This window comes from Gossypium hirsutum, chromosome D02, assembly GCF_007990345.1.
Source record: "Gossypium hirsutum isolate 1008001.06 chromosome D02, Gossypium_hirsutum_v2.1, whole genome shotgun sequence".
NCBI lineage: Eukaryota > Viridiplantae > Streptophyta > Magnoliopsida > Malvales > Malvaceae > Gossypium > Gossypium hirsutum.
Window position 1 is genome coordinate 62,061,069 of NC_053438.1, and position 22,846 is coordinate 62,083,914.

A 22,846-nucleotide genomic window follows, 5' to 3' on the forward strand; every position below is an offset into this window, starting at 1 on the left:
TAGATGAAACAAACCAAACGAACTTTAATACAAAACACGGCTAAACATTTGATAAATTTAAATTAATTATTCAATGTTGTCGGTGGACCATCCTACTAGATTTGATTCAATGATGAACAAATTAATTACTTGAGGCAATGTATACATTTATTAATCTAACAAGGAAGTAATATATAAGTTATTATTAAAAAAAAGGTATAAAAATATATACATTATTATTAACGAAACTTTATTATTATTTATTTTAGAATTTTAAGCTTTTAAATTTAAGTCTCGGAATTATGTATGGATTAATTAAATTAATTGAGTTGAATTACTTTTACATAAGCTATCAATTTAATGCTTGTAATGATTTAATTCTATTTATGATGGTTGATATAATTTGTTAGTTCTTTTAATTCATGATTTATTAGTTGTAACTTCAAATATATATATTATTAGTCAATTAGATTATTCATTTCGTTAGAAATTTAAAAATTAAAATTAAAATTTATTTTTAATATGATGATATTACTTGGCTAAAGAGAGTATATATATATATATGTATGAAATTATAAATCCTAGTGAAATATTATTTAACAATGCTAATAGTGCTTTTGGATTTTAGCTAATTCAGTTGTAGTAGCGAGAAAGATTCATTAACTCTCGGGGCTTCTCGAAGATGAAGTGAATTTCTTTTTTAGTTGGGAGAAAATGATTGAACAAAAAACTAAAGTTGGGGGAAAAATTAAGTGAATTGAACTGCATGCCAAAGCGGTTGGCGCATAATTAATTAGTCGCTAAATTAGGGAGTAGTTTTAATTACGTGCATTATAGTCGGATTGAATTTATATTTGTTGATATCTTATATCAACAAGGTTGAAAAAAAAGGAAAGTATGGTAATGATGTTGGAAAAAGAGGAGGAGATGATATCGAGGAAGATCGATTCACCCATGTTAGGCTAAGAGTCGAAAAAGTAGGAGAGTGGAGGGGAGAATCGAGAGGAGAGGATGATGGCTTGGCCTTTTAGGTTTTGTTGGAAGGAAAGGAGAGACCCCTTTTTTATGATGTGCTTTGAAGTTATTTATAGGAGAGGTGATAGTTCTAGGGTGGTCCCCTCTTGAAGAGTGCACACCTGTTAATAACGGATGGCTTAAAAGAGGACTCGACTAGGTGGTCAAGAATGGATGGTTCCTTCTGTTGGGGGGAGATAGTAGGCCACTAAGTGACCATCTAGACAATACAAGGCAGAGGGTTACTCGTGGATCTCTCCGACTGGTTTTTGTGTTGTCACGTGTCCCTATCGAGGTAGAGGTATAATAATAGTCCCCTCCCCTAGTTGAGAGGTAGGTTTTAAAGTGACCGTGTCTCAAGACCATCTGTAGGTTGCCCCCATGAGTGGTAATTGCTGCAAATTAAGCAACGAGACGTGGGATGCAATTATTAGCCCAATGATCCGAGAATATACGATACCTTGCAAGGCTATTGAAACTTATGTCTACCCCTTTTAATATTCTGTTGCTGTCAAGGGGCAAGACTTTTAGTCTCACAATCCGTGTGGCCTTAGGGGATTCCTTTGCTTCAAATGTGCCTAAGTCAGCCTAACTTTCACAAAGTGAGGATTCTTGCAGAATTCCTCTAAGGCAGCAAAATATAGCAGAAGCAATCTCAAAGACAAAAGAAGCTTGAAAGAGCATATTAGCCATAGAAAAGTAATGCACACAAGGTGTTTGAGTAAATGCTTTCAATTTAGTATTTACTACTAAAGAATGAAATGCAATGGATTCAATGGATTACTACAATTGAGGGGGAGACTCTCTATTTATAGTTGAGCTCCCCCAAAATCGACGGTATAAATTGAGTTACATCAACAGATGAGATCGAAGCCTATCTACAATTAAGGGATTTACATAGTCTCCAAGATTACAAAATCAAATCTTATCAAATTAAAAAAAAATCTACAATTACTTTCCCTATTCCTATTTACCAATGTAGCCCTAATTTACCATAAGTGTAACATCCATTAGCCCATTAGGAAGACATGGTGTATACCAAATAGTCAACAGTCGGCCCAACGAACTGGAGCATTACTGGTAGATTCAAAACCCTGGACTTGTTTCAGAGTTTGAGAAAAGCAGTTATAAGGATTTCCCTTTACGTTAAAACTATTAATCCTTTCTAGTTTGGTATTACATCTTTAAGTATAGTAATAAGAATTACTAAACTACTCATTAATTAGATTCTACCATTAAATTCGAATACGTTTAGGAAAAGAAAATTTTGAAAATTTCAAAACCAGGGGAATTTGCCGACTATAAATATATATAAACAAGGTCAATTACACTTTATAAGACAAAATAATATATTCGTGAAGCGAAAACACAAATTGAACACAAAACGTGTGAATATGCCCTTCGTCGAACAACCATGCATGATACAAAATGGATAAGTGGCTCACTTATAGTCGCAACTCTGGCACAATCCCTCATCCACAGATATTCTTCTAATACTCAATTTCCTGGGAAAGAAAGGTAATAGAGTAAGTTCATTTGAACTTACTCGGTTTCTTAAAAACACAACATAATTATCAGGTTACCTATGATCAAATAAAAGATAAAGTAATTTTTTAAACTTCGTCTTACTGTAACACTACGCCAATTTACCAGTACAGCTTACTAGCGCACACATCACAAATATAACATACAATATCCTCAGTGGACACGTGCTAGTTATTCATACATACTTCTCTCAATCATATGTGCTTACCATTAACCCAACCTTGTGCCAACCTCAACTCTATAATTCAAAAATCAAAACCGCATATATTTATTCATATTCCTTGTCATATTGAACACGTGTTCTCCCATATCGTTGGGGCGTGACCTGCCAGTCCGGTTTGCAATAAAGCTGCCTTACTGAAGGCATCACAAATAAAGTTTCTTTCCACATTTTCACATATCGCAAATAGTTTGGTACTAGGCTAGCACACAAGGTGGGCATTAACCGTGACCATGGCCATGTACACACAATACTGACTCGTTAATACACAACACATTGACATATTTTCAGCAGAGACAACTTACCTTACACAACTCCATATCATAGAGTTTTTAAAACCCAAAGGAAGCAAAAAGAAACTCACCAGAACCTTCAGGATAAAATCTACTCTATTGGTCTTTTGCCTTGATCGTTCAGACCTTCTCTAGCTTCTTGAGCTAAATAAGAAATAATCATAATTATCAGACCCGTTATCTACTATAAATTAACCATGCATGTACTGGAAAAAAGACGTAAATCTCTTCGACAACATCCTAAGGGCTTCTAAAAAATTACCAGTCTGTTAATACTTATCAATGATTTTTAACAAGCTTTTGGATATTTTCCTCGTCTCCTCTAGTGAAGATGACTTAAAATAAATTTCTTAAAGACATAGAGAGAACACAGAGAGAAAAGAAAAAAAGTAAAACATGTTGGTTATAAACACCCTTTTATAGCACAAACAACGATAATAAGCTTACTGGAAAGGTCTAAGACCCTATTATCAACCTTGAATTTAGAGACTAAGCTTACCTAATAAGATTTGAAATCTAACCCTTTCAAAATGTAACTACTACCACTAATCAGAGTGGTAAAACATTGCTTGCACACTTGGGCAACCAATTAAATAGGTTATTCGATTACCTAAACATATCAAGTTGTCATCTACAGTACTCTAGTTCAATTCCAACTAGGTCTAAACTAAACTCTAACAATGCCCATCAAGCTATTGTTTCCATATAAGGCAATCTTACCGCTCCACGAACTAGCAAGTTTGCCCAGAACATCTGGGGTTCATGGATCGTCTTATAAAAGAGTCTGTCAAACCCTAAAGTTCGTTAGCCTTAAAGTTCGCGAAATGGTGAATTCCACCAAGCTGAACCTCTCAATAGTGTACTAAAGAATTAATGAAACACGCCAACCCAAAACTTAAGTTGATAATTCACCCTAATACTACTCTGGCTTACTCAATTATACACCAAAAAAATATTAGTATGATCTACGCTGGTGGGTTGGTACAACTCTTCCCCTACTTAGAAAATTTTGTCCTCAAAATTCTTACCTGTGAAAAAGCATGGGTATTGTTCTTTCATTAAACTTTCCCTTTCCCAGGTGGCTTCCTCCATGTTGTGATTCCTCCATAACAATTTTACTAGTGGAATTCTTTTATTCCTCATCTCTTTCACTTCTCTAGCTAAAATTTGAACAGGCTCTTCGTCATAAGATAGGTTAGGCTCCACTTCTAGAATTTTTACTTGTACCACATGGTCTGTGTTTGATCGATATCTTCTCAACATGGAGATGTAGAACATGTTATGAATCTCCGACAGTTCTGGTGGTAGCACTAATCTATATGCCATTGGACCAACTCACTCTAGTATCTCGTATGGTCTTATAAAACGTGGGCTTAGCTTCTCTTTTTTTTCCAAATCTTATTACCTTTTTCTAGGAAGGCACCTTTAAAAACATCTTGTTTCCAACCTCAAACGTAATATCTTCCCTCTTCCTATCAGCGTAAGTTTTCTGTCGGTCTTGAACAGCTTTTAAGTGAGTTCGAATAATAGAAACTTTTTCTTCCATTTCTCACACCAAGTCAAGACCAACTATCTTTTTCTCATTGGGATCCAACCAACAGGTGAGAGATCTACACCTTCTTCTGTATAGTGCTTTGAAAGATGTCATTCCTAAGCTAGTGTGATAATTGTTGTTGTATGTGAACTTTGCCAATGGAAGATATTTTTCCCAGTTGATTCCAAAATCTATTACATAGCTTCTGAGTATGTCTTTAAGAACTTGAATAACTATTTCTAATTGTCTATTTGTTTGAGGATAGAAGACAGTACTGAACTGTAACTTGGTTCCCAATGACTTTTGTAGTTGTTTCTAAAATCTTGACGTGAACCTTGGGTCTTAATCAGATACTATAGATGCTGGTATCCCATGGAGTCGTACAATTTTCGATAAATAAAGCTCTGCCAACTTTTCCAGTGAGTAGTTTGTGCACATAAGCAGGAAATGGGTTGACTTAATGATTCGATCCACAACCACCCAAGTTGCATTCTTCTTGGTAGGACTGAAGGGAAACTCGAACTGAATTCCATTGTGATTTTGTCCCACTTCCACTCTGGAATCTTTAAAGGATACAGCTTCCCTAAGGGAACTTGGTGTTTCGGCTTTACTCGCTGGCATGCCAAACAGCTCGAAACATATTCTGATATCTCCTATTCATTCTAAGCCACCAATATAAGCTTTTTAAATCATGAGACATTTTAACACTTCCTGGATAAAGTAAAATGGGTCATTGATGAGCCTCCCTTAACAGTATTTGTCTCAATTTATTTCTTGCTGGTACATACATATTTCCCATATACCGAAGTTCACCATCCTTTTCCAGGGTAAATCTCATAGTATCGCCAAACGCTAACTGCTTCTTGTACTCTTCACACTTAGTATATTTTAGCTGTTCCTCTAGAATTTGAGAAAGAACAGTAGGACAGGCAGTCAATTTTTCTAGTGACCTATCATCTAACATGTGAACACTCGCTTGAAGGTGGTACTCAATAGTCAGGTCGTAACCTTTTAGCAGCTCTATCCAATTTCGTTGGAATAAATTTAAATTCTTTTGTGTCATCAAGTACTTCAAGCTCTTGTGGCTCAAAAACGAGCGATACTTCTCATTATAGAGATAATGTATCCAGATCTTTAGTGCTAATGCTACAGCTGCTAGCTCTGAGTCATGCGTTGGACAGTGATCTGCCATAATTCGGTGTAGCAGATTAAAGTAGTTTTCGCATTTTATGAGCTTGAATACAAGAACTTTGGTTAAGTTTCTGTAATTCTATTTACATTCAATAAATTGTGTAATTTGAATATTTTATTAACCTTAGGGGCCGAACGAGGCTTAAGGGTGAGCTAATATGCTTTGTGAGTGTGCAGGAGACCATTAGAAGGTGTGCTAACTCAGTACTGGTCGTTGTTGCAACACGAAAAGTTAGATGTCACAACATAGGGAGAAAATAGAAGAATTTCAAGACTCCCTTCAGTGTCATGACATAGCCTGAGGATGTTGCGACAAACCCTTAAAGATACCTTGAAGATGAGCATACTGTCTTCGATGTCTTAACATCGCCATTGTACGGGAAATAATTAAGAGCCAAAGGTGTTTTGGTTCGCACAATCAAACATTAAGCACAAGAACGCCAGCTGACCTAGGGTTAAGGATGACGACCACTCTAAGTCTATAAATAGGCTCATTTAACACATGTTATGGACAACTTTTCATATTGTATAATTTTCTTCATAGTTTTAGTTTTTAGTTTTTCCTTTTCTAAGGATTTAGGTTATTTTTAGTTTTGTTCTTACTTTTGTAGGGAGATCGGATTTTTGAACTTAATCAAACTCTATGAGGATTCGATATTATATTCAATACAAATCAAGTTTATTCTAAACTTTATATTCTTGAATTGCTATTCATGTCTATTTTATATATAAAGTCTATAATGTTTATGACATCTATGAGGAACTAATCCTCTTGTGAGGAATTAGCGAGTGAATGTATGATTAATTAAATATTTTATAGGGTTATCTTAGCAGATTAGTGGTTTGGGAAAGGATGAATTTAAACCCTAGGCTTGACAACCCTAGGAAGTTATTAAGGTAGGAATTAACCCAAAGTTGGTATGACCTATCCATGAACACCTTAACCCCAAATCGATCTGGATTATGAGGTTGAGAGATAAATAGTTCTTACCAACTCATTATTCTAGTTGAATATCGAAAGATCCTGCTAGGGTATCGACTAATTGATTGAATAAGAAGCTCGAAGTGACAATTGATTATGATTACTAAAGTGAGCTAATCACTCATGCTCGGATTTGATAAATTCTACAATTTGATATCCCACTATTTATTTATTTATGTTCTTTTTACTTTTATTATTAAAAACCCTAAAAATCCATCTTTTATACTTCATCGTAATATAATCTTTTTAAATTAGTAATTAGATCCATTTGTGCTTAGGTTAGGATTAATTTAGTGCACTCATCCCTTGGGTACGATCTCGGAGTACTCACCTACTCTATTGTAACTATATTACAACCTAACCCATATACTTGCGGATATCGCCTTTTTAATATATTTTGTGCAAGATTTCTACTCTGGATGTTAGTACATCCAGAGGCGGTCAAATAGTTCTTCTCGTGCGACTTAAGCTAGCGAGATGCATACGCCATGATCTTTCCTCCTTGCATGAGCACACATCCAATCCTATTTAGGGATGTGTGAGTGTACACGGTGTACTCTACGCCAGACTCTAGCTGGGCTAAAATTAGGGCCTTCATTAAAACTATTTTCAGCTTGTTAAAGCTTTTCTGGCATGCCTCTGTCCACTCAAACTTTTCCTTCTTTCTTAGTAGACGTGTAAGAGGTGTTGCCAACATGACAAACCCTTTTACAAATCGCCTGTAGTAACTCGCGAAACCTAGAAAACTACGTATTTCAGTGACATTCCTTAGAAAATTCCAATCAAGCATGGATTTGATCTTATCAAGGTCTACTTTGATCCCTTCCGCAAAAATAACGTGATCGAAGAATTGAACTTCTCTCAACCAAAATTTTCATTTACTAAATTTGGTGTACAACTTACTTTCTCGTAGAGTCCTTAGCACAATTTCCAGATGTTCTTCGTGATCCACCACGCTTTTAAAATAGACCAAAATATCATCGATAAATACAATGACAAAGCGACCTAAATAGGGTTGGAAGATTTTATTCATTAGATCCATGAATATTGCTGGTGCATTCGTTAATCTGAACGACATCACTAAGAACTCATAATGTCCATAACTTAAACGAAAAGTTTTCAGAACGTCATCATCTTTAATCTTCACTTGATAGTAGCCAGACCATAAATCAATTTTGGATAAAATAGTAACTCAACTTAGTTGATCGAACAAGTCTTCTATCCGAGGTAGCAAATACTTGTTCTTTATAGTTACCTTGTTTAATTGGTGATAATCAATGCACAAGCGAAGAGTCTCATCCTTCTTCTTCACGAACAAGATTGGCACACCTCATGGTGAGATACTTGGTCGAATAAAGCTTTTATCCAAAAGGTCTTGTAGCTGCTTCTTTAGCTTCTTTAACTCTAATGGCACTATTCGATATGAGGTACAAGATATAGGCACTATTTCAATCGAGAACTCTACCTCTCGGTCTGGCGACATGCTTGGAAGCTCCTCAAGAAACACATTAGAGAACTCCTTCACAATTTGTACTCGGCTGATATCCTTCCTCACCTGAATTAAATCCATAATATATGTCAAGTATGCATCTACACCTTTAACTATAACCTTCCTAGCGGATACTACTAAAATCACGCTACCTGCCAAATTGGTCTATATACCAAGTAATAACACTTCTTCTTTTTTCTGTAGTTAAAAGACGTACTCGTTTGGAGTCCCACGTATGGATTGTTTCGAGACGGTATCAACCTTTAAGGGGCTGTCCTAAATTTGATGGTCTATTGATACACAAACAAAACAGGCCCCTTTTTGCCCCGATGATTTCTTCCACAATGCTTGCATATTGGATCCCTCATCACCCTGGATCCTCCAGTACTTTCCATTGAGGTGGTTTATCATACGCCTCCTTCCCGTTAGAAACTCGAGGGTGGAAAATCTTTCCTTAGAGTAGAGAAGCTTCTATCTTTTGGTCTTGAAATTTGTCAAGGGTAGTGAACTAGAGAATGCTTCTTTCTTTCTTTCTTTCTTTCACTATCCTTCCCTTTATTCCTTTTTTGAATAATTGTTTCCATTTTTTGAGCTTTACTTGTCATGGCTGCTAGACTACAGGCTTTTGATGCTGCTACCAGGGCACAGATTTTATCCCTTAAGCCCCACTCAAACTTATCACATAATGCTTTCTCAATCTGAAACATGTCCATCACATAACAACTTAATCTGATGAATTTTCGTTCATATTCCATTATCGACATCCGTCTCTGGTTGATGTACAAAAACTCTTTCTTCATCTTTTCAACATATATCAGGTTGACATACTTCTATCTGAACTTCATCAAGAAAACCTCTCAATCTATCTGTTCTTCTAGGGATATACTTACTAGCATTTCCCACCATTGATACACTTCTCCTACCAATAAGGAAACATTCCATAATAGACTATTCGTTGGTGTACATTTTAGTTCTGCAATCACTTTGCCTACGTGTGATAGCCACTATTCTACTGTGACGGGGTCATCACTTTTATCCCTAGGAAATTCTTTAGCGCCACGCTTGTAGATTTCTATCACAGAATATCCTTTAAACCGATTAACGACTGGTGTCAAAGGTGTAGGAAGTACAGGCTGTACCACCTTAGGTTGAGGTTGCTATGGTTTGGGTGCTTGGGCTATCCCTATGAACTAGTAAAAAATTTGGCTTGTAACACTCTCACCTGACCCGATTCACTGAGTTTGGGTTTCAAGCATTACTACACAAAAAACTTAACAAAATTCTCAAAACCTTTGACAAAGACTCTTTACTGAAGACATTTCTCATTAAATTGATTAAAACTTCATTCTAAAAGAACAAAGGAAAGTATTTGCAATTATCATATTGTAACGGGCTTGCTAAAATTTTATTACAACTCATAAGTTACAAAAGACAAACTCTAAGGGTATAGTATTTCTAAACATGAACCCTTCCTATATGCCCACTATATGGATAGTATCCCCACTTGTTGCTATTTTGGCATGTTCCTGGCATCGCCTCCTCAAGTACTTACACTAACACGACAATACCTGAAACATAAATATAACACCAATAAGTTCAGAGGAACTTAGTGAGTTATGAATATAGTTTACCTTCTAGCTTTTCTTGATAAATTCTTCATTGTGAATATTTGGACTTTCCACATTTGTCTTTGGCGAATACCTTCATAGTGTTAGTTGTATACTATCATACTTATACATCACTTACCATTCATACCATATTCCCATTCATTCAATTGTTTATCTAGATCTAGGTCTTGACATTCAAATGCCACACTTTTCATATCGCTTCAAACAACTTTCAACAGTTATTCTTGAACAATTAACCGCAAGCACTATTCTTGATATCACTAACTGATCATACTTTTGGTGGATACCCTTACTGATCTTGATAAATCGAATCATAATCCAATCTGAACCCTGATTTAGCCCAACACATAACCATTCAGATGAGAGTTTCTCTAGATTTTTTTAATGAACTCTAGATTTCCAATATATCAAACATCATAGATTTTAAAAGAGTTTAGAACAATACATGATTCTAAATAGATATGTCAGATAGCTCAAAATTCTACCATAGTAGTTGTAACTTGAATTGACGGACTCTTGTACTGAATACGCCCATATACTAGGTTGGTAGATAACCACAATAAATACTCTCATTAAACATGTTGAATAATACTTCGTTTAAGACTTATTCATATTTATCACAAACTTCACATATTAAAGTTTCAGAAAGAACATATTCTTGATTCAAACTTACCATAGTACGCCACTAGGGCTAGTCAGATTACGCCACAAAAGCGACATACAGATTACGCCATAAAGGCATAATGTAGATTAAGCCACTAAGCATAGAAAAATGCCACAAATGCCATATTAGATACCAAAAAGGCCATATCAGATAATGCCATAAAGGTTAGCAGAATGCTACCTAGGCACCCCATAACTTCCATGTTGGTGATATGGATTTGCCTAAACTCAGATCGCGTGAGGTTTGCCTATCATTGCCCTAGGACATGCAAAGAATCCTAGTCGATAATTGTGGCTCATCTACACTTTCTAAAATGTGTCATGACCATAGACTTTCTTCAGAATTTACATATAAGAATTCATGTTTACTGTCCCAACTGACTTCATCGTATACCACCGCGATAACCAAACTCCCAACTCAACCTCTCCACATTAAGAGACACTCCCATTCCCTCCAAACAATTTCCAATCATCTATTATATATTCAATATACACAGATTTAGGTACAATAGTTCATCTTCTTAACCCAAATATACTTCATTACATGCTTCACACAAATCAACACGGTCACATCTCACAGTTACTACACCAAAATAGGCTTTTAGCGGCATTTTTAGTGGCGTTTGGATAAAAAAATGCCGCTAAAAATCAAGCATTAGCACCGCTTTTCAAAAACCGCCGCTAAAGATCGAGCATTAGCGGCGCTTTTTGGAAATGCCGCTAAAAATGAGCATTAGCGGCGTTTTTCGAAAAGCGCCGCAAAAAACCTAAGCCCAATGACGTTGTTTTCTGAGTTTTTGGGGATTTAGTGGCGTTTTTTGAAAAAGCGCCGCTAATGCTCTATCTCTAGAGATAGTATTAATTTTAAAATATTAAATTAATTATCATTATAGTTTAGGGTTTATGTTTAGGGTTTAAGATTTAAGAGTTACTATTTTAAGGTTTAGAGATTATGTGTTTAGGGATTATGGTTTATGGTTTAAGGGTTGAGGTTTAGGGGTCATGGGTTTAGTGTTTATGTTTTATGATTTAGGGTTTAAGAGATTGGGGTTAGGGTTTAAATTAATTGGTGTTTTTTAATTTATATATTAAATAATTTCTTATATAATTGTAAAAGAGATAATATTAATTTTAATATATTAAATTTATGATTATAGTTTAAATTATTTAAGAGATAATATATAAATTTTATATATATTAAATGGTTTAGGATTTAAGGTTTTTCCTTTAGATTTGTTAAATGATGAAATTTTATACAATTAATTAATGCTTTTGTATTTAAAAATATTTAATCTAAACCATTTGATATATTTAAATATTAGATTTAAAAAAAATATTGATAAATAAATAAATAAAAGCAACAGATTGATATGGATAGGTAACTATCTATTTTGGATAAGACCAATTTATAACAAATAAAAATGAAATACAAAAATTAAAATCATTCCACATCAAACATCTAGCAAAATAGATATATTTTAGTTAGAAAGAAATGTCTCTAATAAAATGAAGATTAGATCGGAAAAGAATAATATAAAATCATGATTAACGTTTAATAGAAATTTGATATGTGAGAGATTGATTGCTTACATTGGATAATTCTAACTTAATAATTAATTACAACCATTTAATCATTTGTTTTGTTATTAAAATATACGATATTTATTTTGAGAGTACTTAATTAGTTTTTTATTTATAAAAATCCAATTTATACAAAATAGTAATAATAAATGTTTTATAAAATCACTTAACTAATAATGGGTTTAGGGATTACGGTTTATGGTTTATGGTTTAAGGGTTGGGGTTTAAGGTTTAGGGGTTAGGGGTTAGGGGCTAAGGGTTTAGGGTTTATGTTTTTTGATTTAGGGTTTAAGGGACAGGGTTTAGGGGTTTAGGGTTTAGATTAATTAGTATTTTTAATTTATGTATTAAATAATTTCTTATGTAATTGTAAAAGAGATAATTTTAATTTTAATATATTAACATTATGATTATAGTTTAAATTATTTAAGAGATAATAGATAAACTTTATATATATATATTAAATAGTTTATGATTTAAGGTTTACTTGAGATTTGTTAAATGATGAATTTTTATACAATCAATTAATGCTTTTATATTTAAAAATTTAATCTAAACCATTTGATATATTTAAATATTAGATTTAAAAAAAACATTGATAAATAAATAAATAAAAGTAACATATTGATGTGGATAGGTAACTATCTATTTTGGATAGGACGAAATTATAACAAATAAAAATGAAATACAAGTACTAAAATCATTCCACATCGAACATCTAGCAAAATAATAGTAATTATATTTTAATTAGAAAAAAATATCTTTAATAAAATGGAGATTAGATCGAAAAAGAATAATTTAAAATAATGATTAACGTCTCAATCTTTAATAGAAATTTGATATGTGAGAGATTAATTGCTTACATTGGATAATTCTAACTTAATAATTAATTACAGTCATTTTATCATTTGTTTTCTTATTAAAATATAAACTATTTATTTTGAGAGTACTTGTTTTTTTTAATAAAAAATCAATTTATAAAAAATAGTAATAATAAATGTTTTATAAAATTACTTAACTAATAATTTTTAGTAGATTTGTTAAAAATAAAATGATTTTTTGCGGCGTTTTTTATATAAACGCCGCAAAAAATTAGCAATAACGACGTTTTTATCATCATTTTCCCCTCTTTCTTTCTTTTTTTAAATGACGCAAAAAAATCATTTCACTTTTAAAAATGACGTTTTATCTCAAAATTTCTCCCTGAAACCCTAATTTTTCCCCCTAAAATTGGTATCCTCAAAACACGCTTTTAAGTGTTTCTCTCTGCCACCATCATCTTCATCATCATCTTCCCCTCTTTTTTTTTTTTTTAATTTCAACACCTAACATACATGTTTCATTACGCAAAAGCCATATGTTAAGTATGACTCCTATTTTCAGTCAAATTTGAGAAATAATCTTTTAGTTAAACTCTGTTTATTTGTTTCAGTCAAACACTGATTAGTTTAGATTATTTTATTATTATTTGACATATGAATTTAGCCTATAAATAGGCTCTTTTACAACCTTAGTAAAAACACCCATTAGATTAGAACTCATAACACATTCAAAGAATTTTGTGTTTACGTTTTGAGGGTTCTTTGTTTTTGGGTTTTCGGGGTTTAGTTTTATCTCTATCTTTTGCACTCTTCATTCTTTTGCCATTATAGTAAAATTATCTTTGCCCGTGGTTTTTTATTCTCTTTGGAGGGGTTTTTCCACGTTTAATTTGTGTGTTCATCTTCTCAATTTCTTCTACTATTTTACTTGTTTGTTGCTTAATCGAGACGATCCTAACAAGTGGTATCAGAGCTAGTTCAAAGATCAGTCTATTCAGATATGGCAATAACAATGTTTGAAATTGAGAAGTTCGATGCTGAGACAAATTTCAATCTGTGGCAAGTTCAGATGATGGCAATTCTAGTTCAATCCGGTTTGAAAAAGGTTGTTACCGGGAAAAAGCCTGAGAATCTAAATAAAACAGAATAGGAAGAGCTTGATGAAAAGGCCTTGTCTGTAATCCAGTTGTGCCTCGCGAATACAGTATTACAGGAGGTATTGATGGAGAAGACCTCATCCGCCTTGTGGAAAAGGTAAGAAACTCTTTATGCGACTAAGTCTTTGGCTAACCGTTTAGTGTTAAAACAACGTCTATTTATGTTACACATGAACGAAGGTGAGCTTCTTAGAGATCACATCAGTCAATTCATTACTCTTTTAAATGATTTAAAGAACGTTGAGGTTCATATTGATAATGAAGATCAAGCTATGCTATTATTGTGCTCTTTACCTCCTTCATACAAGTCTTTCAGGGAGACCCTGATTTATGGCAGAGACAAACTCTCGTTCGAAGATGTAAAGAGTCATTTGTTGAGTAGAGACAAACTCGACAATGAGATTCATTTGGATAGCAAGGCAGATAGGCAAGCTCCCGTTTTGATAGCATCAAAGAAAAGAGACAAAAGGTGTCGCTATTGTAAAAAGTTAGGTCACATTAAAGCAGATTGTTATAAACTGCGAAATAAAAAAGCTGCTGAGAGTAACGAGGAAGATGTAGCTGGTGCTAATTTGATCGATGAAAGCGGTGATAATTTCTTGTTAGTGTCAACGAGCGATAACTCCAAGCTCACGTCCGAGTGGATCCTAGATTCGGGATGTTCTTTCCACATGTGTCCCAATAGAGAATGGTTCTCTACATACAGTTCGGTTGAAGGTGGAGTTGTGCGCATGGGAAACGATTCATCTAGTAAGGTAATTGGTATTGGTACTGTTAAAATTAGGATACACGATGGGACGATTAGGACACTCTCAGATGTCAGGTATGTACCTGATTTACGAAAGAATCTCATCTCCTTGAGTATTTTAGATTTGAAAGGATGCAGAATCAACATCGAGTCAAGCGGCATTAAAGTATCTCGTGGAGCTCTCGTTTTGTTAAAAGGTTAAAGAACTGGCAGTCTTTATATTCTGGAAGGTTCTACAGTGATCAATGAAATCGGGCGTCCCTCGTCCGTTACAGAGTCGAAGTCAACTCGTTTGGAGGGGAGGCAACTTGGTCATAGGAGGGAAAAATGTATGACCGTTTCGTTGAAGAGAGGTTCTCTTTTAGATGCAGGTTTTGAAAAGTTAGGGCACTGTGTTCGTGAAAATCAGACCCGGGTTAGTTTTGATTTGGCAGTGTATAAGTCGAAGGCTAGAAGTCTTCCAGTTTCTAAGCACAGATTCGACCCAGTTAATTCCCTGCATAGTTCAAGATAGGCTCGTGGCGGGGTTTGGCAAAGATGGCATTGTGGAAATATGAGTCAAGGTGGAGATTTGTTAAGTATGACTCCTATTTTCAGTCAAATTTGAGAAATAATCTTTTAGTTAAACTCTGTTTATTTGTTTCATTCAAACACTGATTAGTTTAGATTATTTTATTATTATTTGACTTATGAATTTAGCCTATAAATAGGCTCTTTTACAACCTTAGTAAAAACACTCATTAGATTAGAACTCATAACACATTCAGAGAATTTTGTATTTACGTTTTGAGGGTTCTTTGTTTTCGGGTTTTCGGGGTTTAGTTTTATCTCCATCTTTTGTACTCTTCATTCTTTTGCCATTATAGTAAAATTATCTTTACCCGTGGTTTTTTATCCTCTTTGGAGGGGTTTTTCCACGTTAAATTTGTGTGTTCATCTTCTCAATTTCTTCTACTATTTTACTTGTTTGTTGCTTAATCGGGACAATCCTAACACCATCTTTATCTATTTCTCATGTGACTCTGAAGCCTCCTTCTTTCCTTCAACATACCCAAGGTAAAGTTTTCTCAACTTCTTCTCAATCATTTATTTCCATCTACTTGCCTTTCTGTTTTAATTCTTCATGACTTTGGAATTTTTTGCATAAATTACTATGAAGACAATAATGCTGATGTAAATATATGTACGTATATAGTTCTGGAATCACTTTAAGCAAGCTGATTGATGGCTTATAATCATAAAAAAAAACACCCTATTCTTCTGATGCTATTCCCCATGAAAGAATGACCAAAAAGGAGATGAGTAAGCCTCTGATTGCACGCATCTCCAAACAGGTGGATAACATCAATTTTCTGCTGGAGATCTTGCTTGATAGACAAATGGCCGAGGAGTTTGTGGATCTGTGGGTAAATCAAGAAAATTTGCTAAAACTTCATAAAAGAGCATCTCTCATGGTTAGGTATGAGCTAAGCCGCGTTTCAGTAATTTTATTCATCGCAATGGGTACAAGAAAGCTGCATTGCTGCTCAGAAGCCAGGTCAGGGCTTCTTCAAGCATGGTTTGGGCCAATGCTATTGGATTTTGGTTGGCTGCAAAGATGTAAAAAGGGACTTGACATGAAGGCATTGGAGGAAGCAATGGGTCAGACCCTCCTTACACTTCCTTTGAAGCAACAGTATGTTCTGTTTATGGAGTGGTTCCGATGTTTCTCGAGGAATGGCAGTGAATGTCCAAATCTGAGCAAGGCCTTCCAGATTTGGTGGCGCAGATCTTTTCTTAGGGGCTCTGAAACACATGCTGTTGAATCTAGGTAACTCCAAGTAATATTCTTTTAATCTTTTGGTGCCCATTTTGTGTGTGAAATTAGCATTAGTGTAGAGCATGAAAGATTCATAAATATGTGGAAGGGATTAATAATGTGGAATCTATATGGAATTGTTGTAAGAGGAAACTTGTATCCTATATTCTGCCAAACAATCTTTATGCTCACAAGGATGCCTTTGTCAAGTAGAGTACTATGATGATTTGGTAACGTACTATGATGCTTTCTCACATTGTTACTGCTTTTAGGATATACTTGACATGATATCAGAAAATGACTGATTTGGAATTAACAGCTTAGAGTTGTGGTACACTGCCATTCTTGTGTTGCTTGCTGGATATGTGAAAAATGCGACCATTGCCATTGATGCATTCTCCATCTGGTAACTTAATTCTTTCATTTTTGGGTTTTTTTTGTTCCAATATTATTCTAAGTAATCAAATTTCTCTGCAGCCTCAATTTCAATACATGGGAATTTATGATCTGCGTAGGCTTATTTGGTGCAGCAATGTAATTTCTTTCTTTCTCTATATACTGTTAATTCAAATATTTTTTCCCTTTAACCTCATTTATCATATAAATGGTGTGTTTTTGCAGAGTTCGGGTTGCCAACGAATTAGGAAGAGGAAATGCAAAACCATTGAAATTTGCAATAAAAACAATAATGAGTGAATCAATATGCATTGGAATGGTATTCTTTATATTGTGTTTAGGGTGTTGCATCAAATTTCCTACTTGTTTACAAGTGATGAACTAGTTGCACAAGTTATATCATCTCTCTCAGATCTTCTTGTCTTCTCAGTCTTGTTCAATAGCTTTCAAGCAATATTAACTGGTAAGAACTAAAATTTATCCCATTCTATATATTTTTTTTACTTCTATTTATATTTTCTTTTTCAGGTTTTTCTATCGAGACTTAACATTTTTTTTTGCATGTGTTTATGCTGAAATTTATTTATTTATTTCAATATTGATAAAATTTCTTAGCCCTTGGTGTTGGGATTCCTCATTTTTGTTTCAAATACAAGGTAATAAGCGTATCAAATTAGCAAGCTGTGCAGTTATTTCAGAATTATCAGTTTATAAATCAGAAGCCCATCTTTCAAATTTTTGAAATGTTTATAATTCTTTAAACAGTCTGTATGAGTTTGCACTTTCTTGTTGTAAAAGATTGCATAGTTAGAATGGGTCATTACTTTTAACTCTAATATTAGAAATATAGAGCAACTCCCTTTTCTTAACTTTTTTGTTACAAATAATTTTATAACTTCAATGTTGATGTACTGATGGTATTTCTGTCTCTAGATTTATGTCTTCTTTCCTGCGAAGTAAAGGTTGGTGTTCCTATGGTAAGAAACTGTGCAAAGCGTATGAAAGCAGATAATGTTTATAATGCTATTTTGGTCGTTCAAAGAGCTTTGACAGCCCCTGCAAAAGTAGCGATAAATTAAATTAATTCATACTTCCACATGGAAGTTTTTGAGGTGAATATAATTCTTCTTTGCTTTGTTCATGAGCACTGCTTAGCTTATTAAATTAGATGCATTGTCTTTGTTTGGTATTGTATTAACCATCCATTGAATCATAATGGTTGAATCTCTTGACTATGATTATCTCTAAGAAGTATTAGAAGAAATATATTAATAAAAAAGTTCACAAGGTTAAAGTTTACAGAAAGTTATTCCACTTAAGAGGTAGTCTGATCTCTAAAATAAGTAATATTTTTCCATCTGTCTGCTAAGGTAGTTACAGAACTTCTGAATTCTGGATTGAAATCCATTTCTTTAAAGAACTGCTAGAATGATGTCCCTTGAAAGTGCTTGATTAATTTTGCTATTTATGTTCATATGCAACTAGTCAATGCCTTTTGAAAGTGCGCAAACTGTATACTCGCATGCAACTCAGTACTATAGTATTATGTTGAGACTTATCCTTTCCGACAATTGGAAGGATATATTCTTGTTTTCTGGTAGGACATGGCTTCATAACTCTATTATGAATGTTACATTGCATGTTAGTATTTCTCAATTCTATAAAGACAACAGCATAATACAATTGAATTTAAAATATGAACCAAAATATTACACGCAGCATGAGAGAGCTCTAGAAGGGTGCAATGCAAAACTTTAATATTTACCCTAAAATTTGTTACCCTTATCATTCATGGTTATTTTATTTTCTTCTAATTTGCATTAACTTACATCCAGTAAGTTGTCTAATTCTTGTTAATTACGCTGCATTGTTGTTCAAGTCAGCATGTTTTGTTTTGTTTTGTTTTTGCCATTACAGCTGTTGTTGTTATGTAAAGAGAATGGGGCCTACCAATATGAGCATGTAGGCACTAAATCTACAGTTCAAATTCGAAGCCATGCTCAAAATTTTTTCTCTAAGGCTCATTGCTTTGAGTTCATTACAAGATTTCCTTGATTAAGTAAATGTATTATATCTTTTATTACCAAGATTTACTTGATTAAGAAAATGCATTGTATTTTTTATTACCTTGCAATGTGTATAGTCATAGGTAGGTTTAACTAGTCAGTCTGTTTCTCATATATATTATTTCTTTTAGTTTTGATTCTAAATTTTTATTTTTACTTTAATATTTACGACAACTTGAGTTCTAACTTTTCGATGTTAATTGTGTTATTAATTTACTATTTTAAATTCTAAAACTAAATTCATTAATTTTTATATTTAGTTTTAAAGTTAAAATTTTCATAGAAAATTTAATTTAAATAATGCTTTTTATTTATCCTTAAAAGTATATTTAAAGTTCAAATTTTAAAAAATAAAACATAATATAATATTTATCATAAAAATAAATATTATTTGATTAAAATGTTTTTTTTAAATGTTATGTTTTTAGCGGCGTTTTTGCGAGAAGCGTCGCTAAAGGTTTGTTTTATAGCGGTGTTTGTGACAAAAGTGTCGCTAAAAGTTATGTTTTGCAGCGGCGTTTGTGACAAGCCCCGCTAAAGGTCATGGTCTTTAGTCGCGTTTTTTTTTCACATAAACGCCGCTAAATTTAGCGGCGTTGTCTATAGTGGCACTTTTTGTGGCACTTGTGAAAGTGCTACTAATACTTTTAGCGGCTCTTAAAAGCGTCGCTAAAGGCCTAAAAAAACGCCGCTAAAAGTTTATTTTGTTGTAGTGAGTCTACATTACAGACACATACACTTAGGTACTCAATATAATTGCATACACCTTTACACACAATTCATTATACTCCAAACTCACAAAGACCTATTTCAAGAATACATATTTATTTTTAACGATCATTCATATACTCATTCACTATTTCTAGAACATCATTCATAAGAGATTATTCTAAATGGACTTAGAGGAGTTGATATTAGGGACTTACCTGGGATTCACTTACTGCAGCTACTAGCTTCAGACTCAGACATCCAATTTGAATCAGCAACAACACAAGAGATGGAACACCTTTACATTATCCAAGAATCCTTAGCTTCTAGATCACATAAGAAAAGCAACCAAAAATAACCTTTAATACCTAATGAAAATGAAAGAAGTAAAGAATTACTCTAAAGAAAGAGGAAACCTCTCACAAACTTTTCTCACACATATATATAATCCATTTCTGTTTAGTGGAACTTGACAAGTGTATTGAAATTTTAGAATATGCCATTCATAATGGCCTACAAAATTTGAAGGAAACATAAAGGAAAGTCTTTTCCATATGTCATTTTTCCAATCATTTTAGCTGGTTTATAACAAGATCTAGTTACTGAGACTTGCCATTCACAGTATTTAAATAAACTAGGTGTAATATACCTTTGGTAGTTACCTATACAATGCTTAATTTTCCCCTTTTTATCGAACTCTTTCTTTTAACCGAGAACACATCAAAGACTAAATCCTGATATACTTCCCTGGGCGGATACTTAATTTGCCCAAAAAATTAATTCGCTAGAAGCTATAATTTGGCAAACTAACTTCTGTAGTGCACCAAAACAGACATCTTTTTATCTACGTGCCTAAAATTCGGGTTATCCAAATTTGTAGTGTGACATGACTCATCATTGTGACGAAAGCAGTACAGAAAGTATTTTCGGCCACGCCCGAATCAGTTGCAAGACCTTATCCTTGCGCTAGTGGCACATGACTCTCAATCTCTTCTCTTGTTGCTTCTCTTGAGCTTTCAGACATCTTTTTAAACTATAACAAAACTTAAATAAATCAAAACCACAAGGATTAAGGCAAAGATATATCTTCCATCGCGTGCGTGGCTTAACCTTCAATTTTTTGAGAATCAGCTAAACCTAGGCTCTGATACTAAAAACTTGTAACACCCATTAGCCCATTAGAAAGACATGGCGTATACCAAGAAACCAACAATTCGCCCAACGAACTGGGGCGTTACTAACAGATTTAAAGCCTTGGACTTTTTTTGAAGTTTGAGAAAAACAGTTATAATGATCTCCCTTTACGTTACAACTGTTAATCCTTTCTAGTTTGGTATTACATCTTTAAGGAGAGTAATAAGAATTAATAAATTACTCATAAATTAGGCTCTGCCATCAAAGGCGAATACTGTTAGGAAAATAAAATTTTGAAAATTTCAAAATCAGGGGAATTTGGTGACCATAAATATATATATAAACAAGGTCAATTACACTTTATAAGACAAAACAATATATTCATGAAGCGAAAACACAAATTAAGCACAAAACATGTAAATACGCCCTTCACGGAACAATCATGCGTGATACAAAACAGATAAGTGACTCATTTATAGTCGCAACTCTGGCACAATCCCCCTTCTAAGGATCTTCTTTTAATACTCAACTGCTTGAGAAAGAAAGGTAACGGTGTAAGTTCATTTGAACTTAGTGAGTTTCTAAAAAACACAACATAATTATTAGTTACCCCTGATCAAATCAAAGATAAAGTCATTTTTCAAACTCCGCCCAACCGTAACACTACGCTAATATGCTAGTACAGATCACTGACGCACACATCACAAATATAGTACGTAGTATCCTCTGTAGACATGTGCCAGTAATTGATACATACTTCTCTCAATCATATGTATTTACCAATGACCCAACCTTTTGATAGTCTCAGCCCAATAATTCATAAATCAGAATTGCATATCTTTATTTATATTACTTGTCATATTGAACACGTGTTCTCCCACAATGTTGGGCTGTGATCTGTCAGTTTGGTTTGCAATAACTTTGCCCTACCAAAGGTATCACAAATAAAGTTTCTTTTCATATTTTCACATATCGCAGATAATTTGGTACTGGGCTAGCACACAAGGCGGGAATTAACCGTGACCAATAGAAAAATTCCTTTCTAGGGGTAATTCGAAGGTGTAACTTAGGCAACGAAAAGGGGCCCGATACTTCAACTAGAGGAGCAACCAGTTGGTTCACCAAACCTCGACCCAACGTCACAGGTTCTCCAAGCCTGAAGGGATCCAGTGTCCAACTATTGACTCCTCCCGAAATTACGTTACCGGAGCTGAGCTAAGAATGTTCGTTAGTGGACACCTACCACTTTTCACCGGTTAGAAAGGCCTTCTTTAATACATTAAGAAAAGATGTTCACAAGGGCCAGAAAGATTCAATCATAGGAACTTAGACCACCTACGCACTGGTAAACAAAAACCACCTCGACCAGATTAGAGAAAACAACAATGTCGAATCAAGCTGCCCTTTCCTTGAAAGAATTCACAAGCGGCCACCAACATTCCCAAAATAAAGGGGATCCGCTATTTACTGCTCACGGAAACATCTGACCTAAACTATAGTAAAGTCGTCCGCGTATCCTTCTAATCTCTTTTCCTTCTATTCATCATATTTTTGGCTTTGACCCAAACAATGTGGAAAATGGTGTTGGTTAAAAAAGGGGGATTAGGTTATCAGGATTATCAATCGCTCTTTTTAGTGGGGATGAATAGCGCATGAATGGCAGTTCTCAGACGAGGGAATCCTCTCTAAATCAAAATAGGCTAGAATGCTTCTATCCATAGAGCTTTCATGTCTATGCATAGAATCATTTTTTTTCCTTTTCATTTTGTTCTTACCATATTATGGGCAGTTGAGTTGGAATCCGTGTAATGGTTTAAGAATGGTTTCAAATATTCTTCACATCTATCTTGGGACTTGTCTTAGAAGTCCCGCGAGACTAAGTTAGTGGTCGAGTCATTT

The 22,846-nt window shown here is 34.1% G+C and overlaps 1 protein-coding gene across 2 annotated transcripts; it reads left to right on the top strand.

Annotated features, from left to right (window-relative positions):
- The first annotated feature begins 15,908 nt into the window (after positions 1–15,908).
- Positions 15,909–19,191, top strand: LOC107909661 (BTB/POZ domain-containing protein At2g13690). 2 transcript variants are annotated; one of them, XR_005910495.1, is made up of 5 exons: positions 15,909–16,655; positions 16,963–17,049; positions 17,121–17,177; positions 17,265–17,502; positions 17,973–19,191. XR_005910495.1 is itself a non-coding variant. In XM_041088950.1 (4 exons), exons 1-4 carry the CDS (start codon positions 16,129–16,131, stop codon positions 17,422–17,424), a joined length of 831 nt encoding a protein of 276 aa, XP_040944884.1. In that variant the 5' UTR covers positions 15,909–16,128; the 3' UTR covers positions 17,425–19,191. The 2 variants fall into 2 exon arrangements, 1 of the variants encoding a protein (XP_040944884.1); XM_041088950.1 differs by having other exon boundaries at positions 17,265–19,191.
- Positions 19,192–22,846: the final 3,655 nt, after the last annotated feature.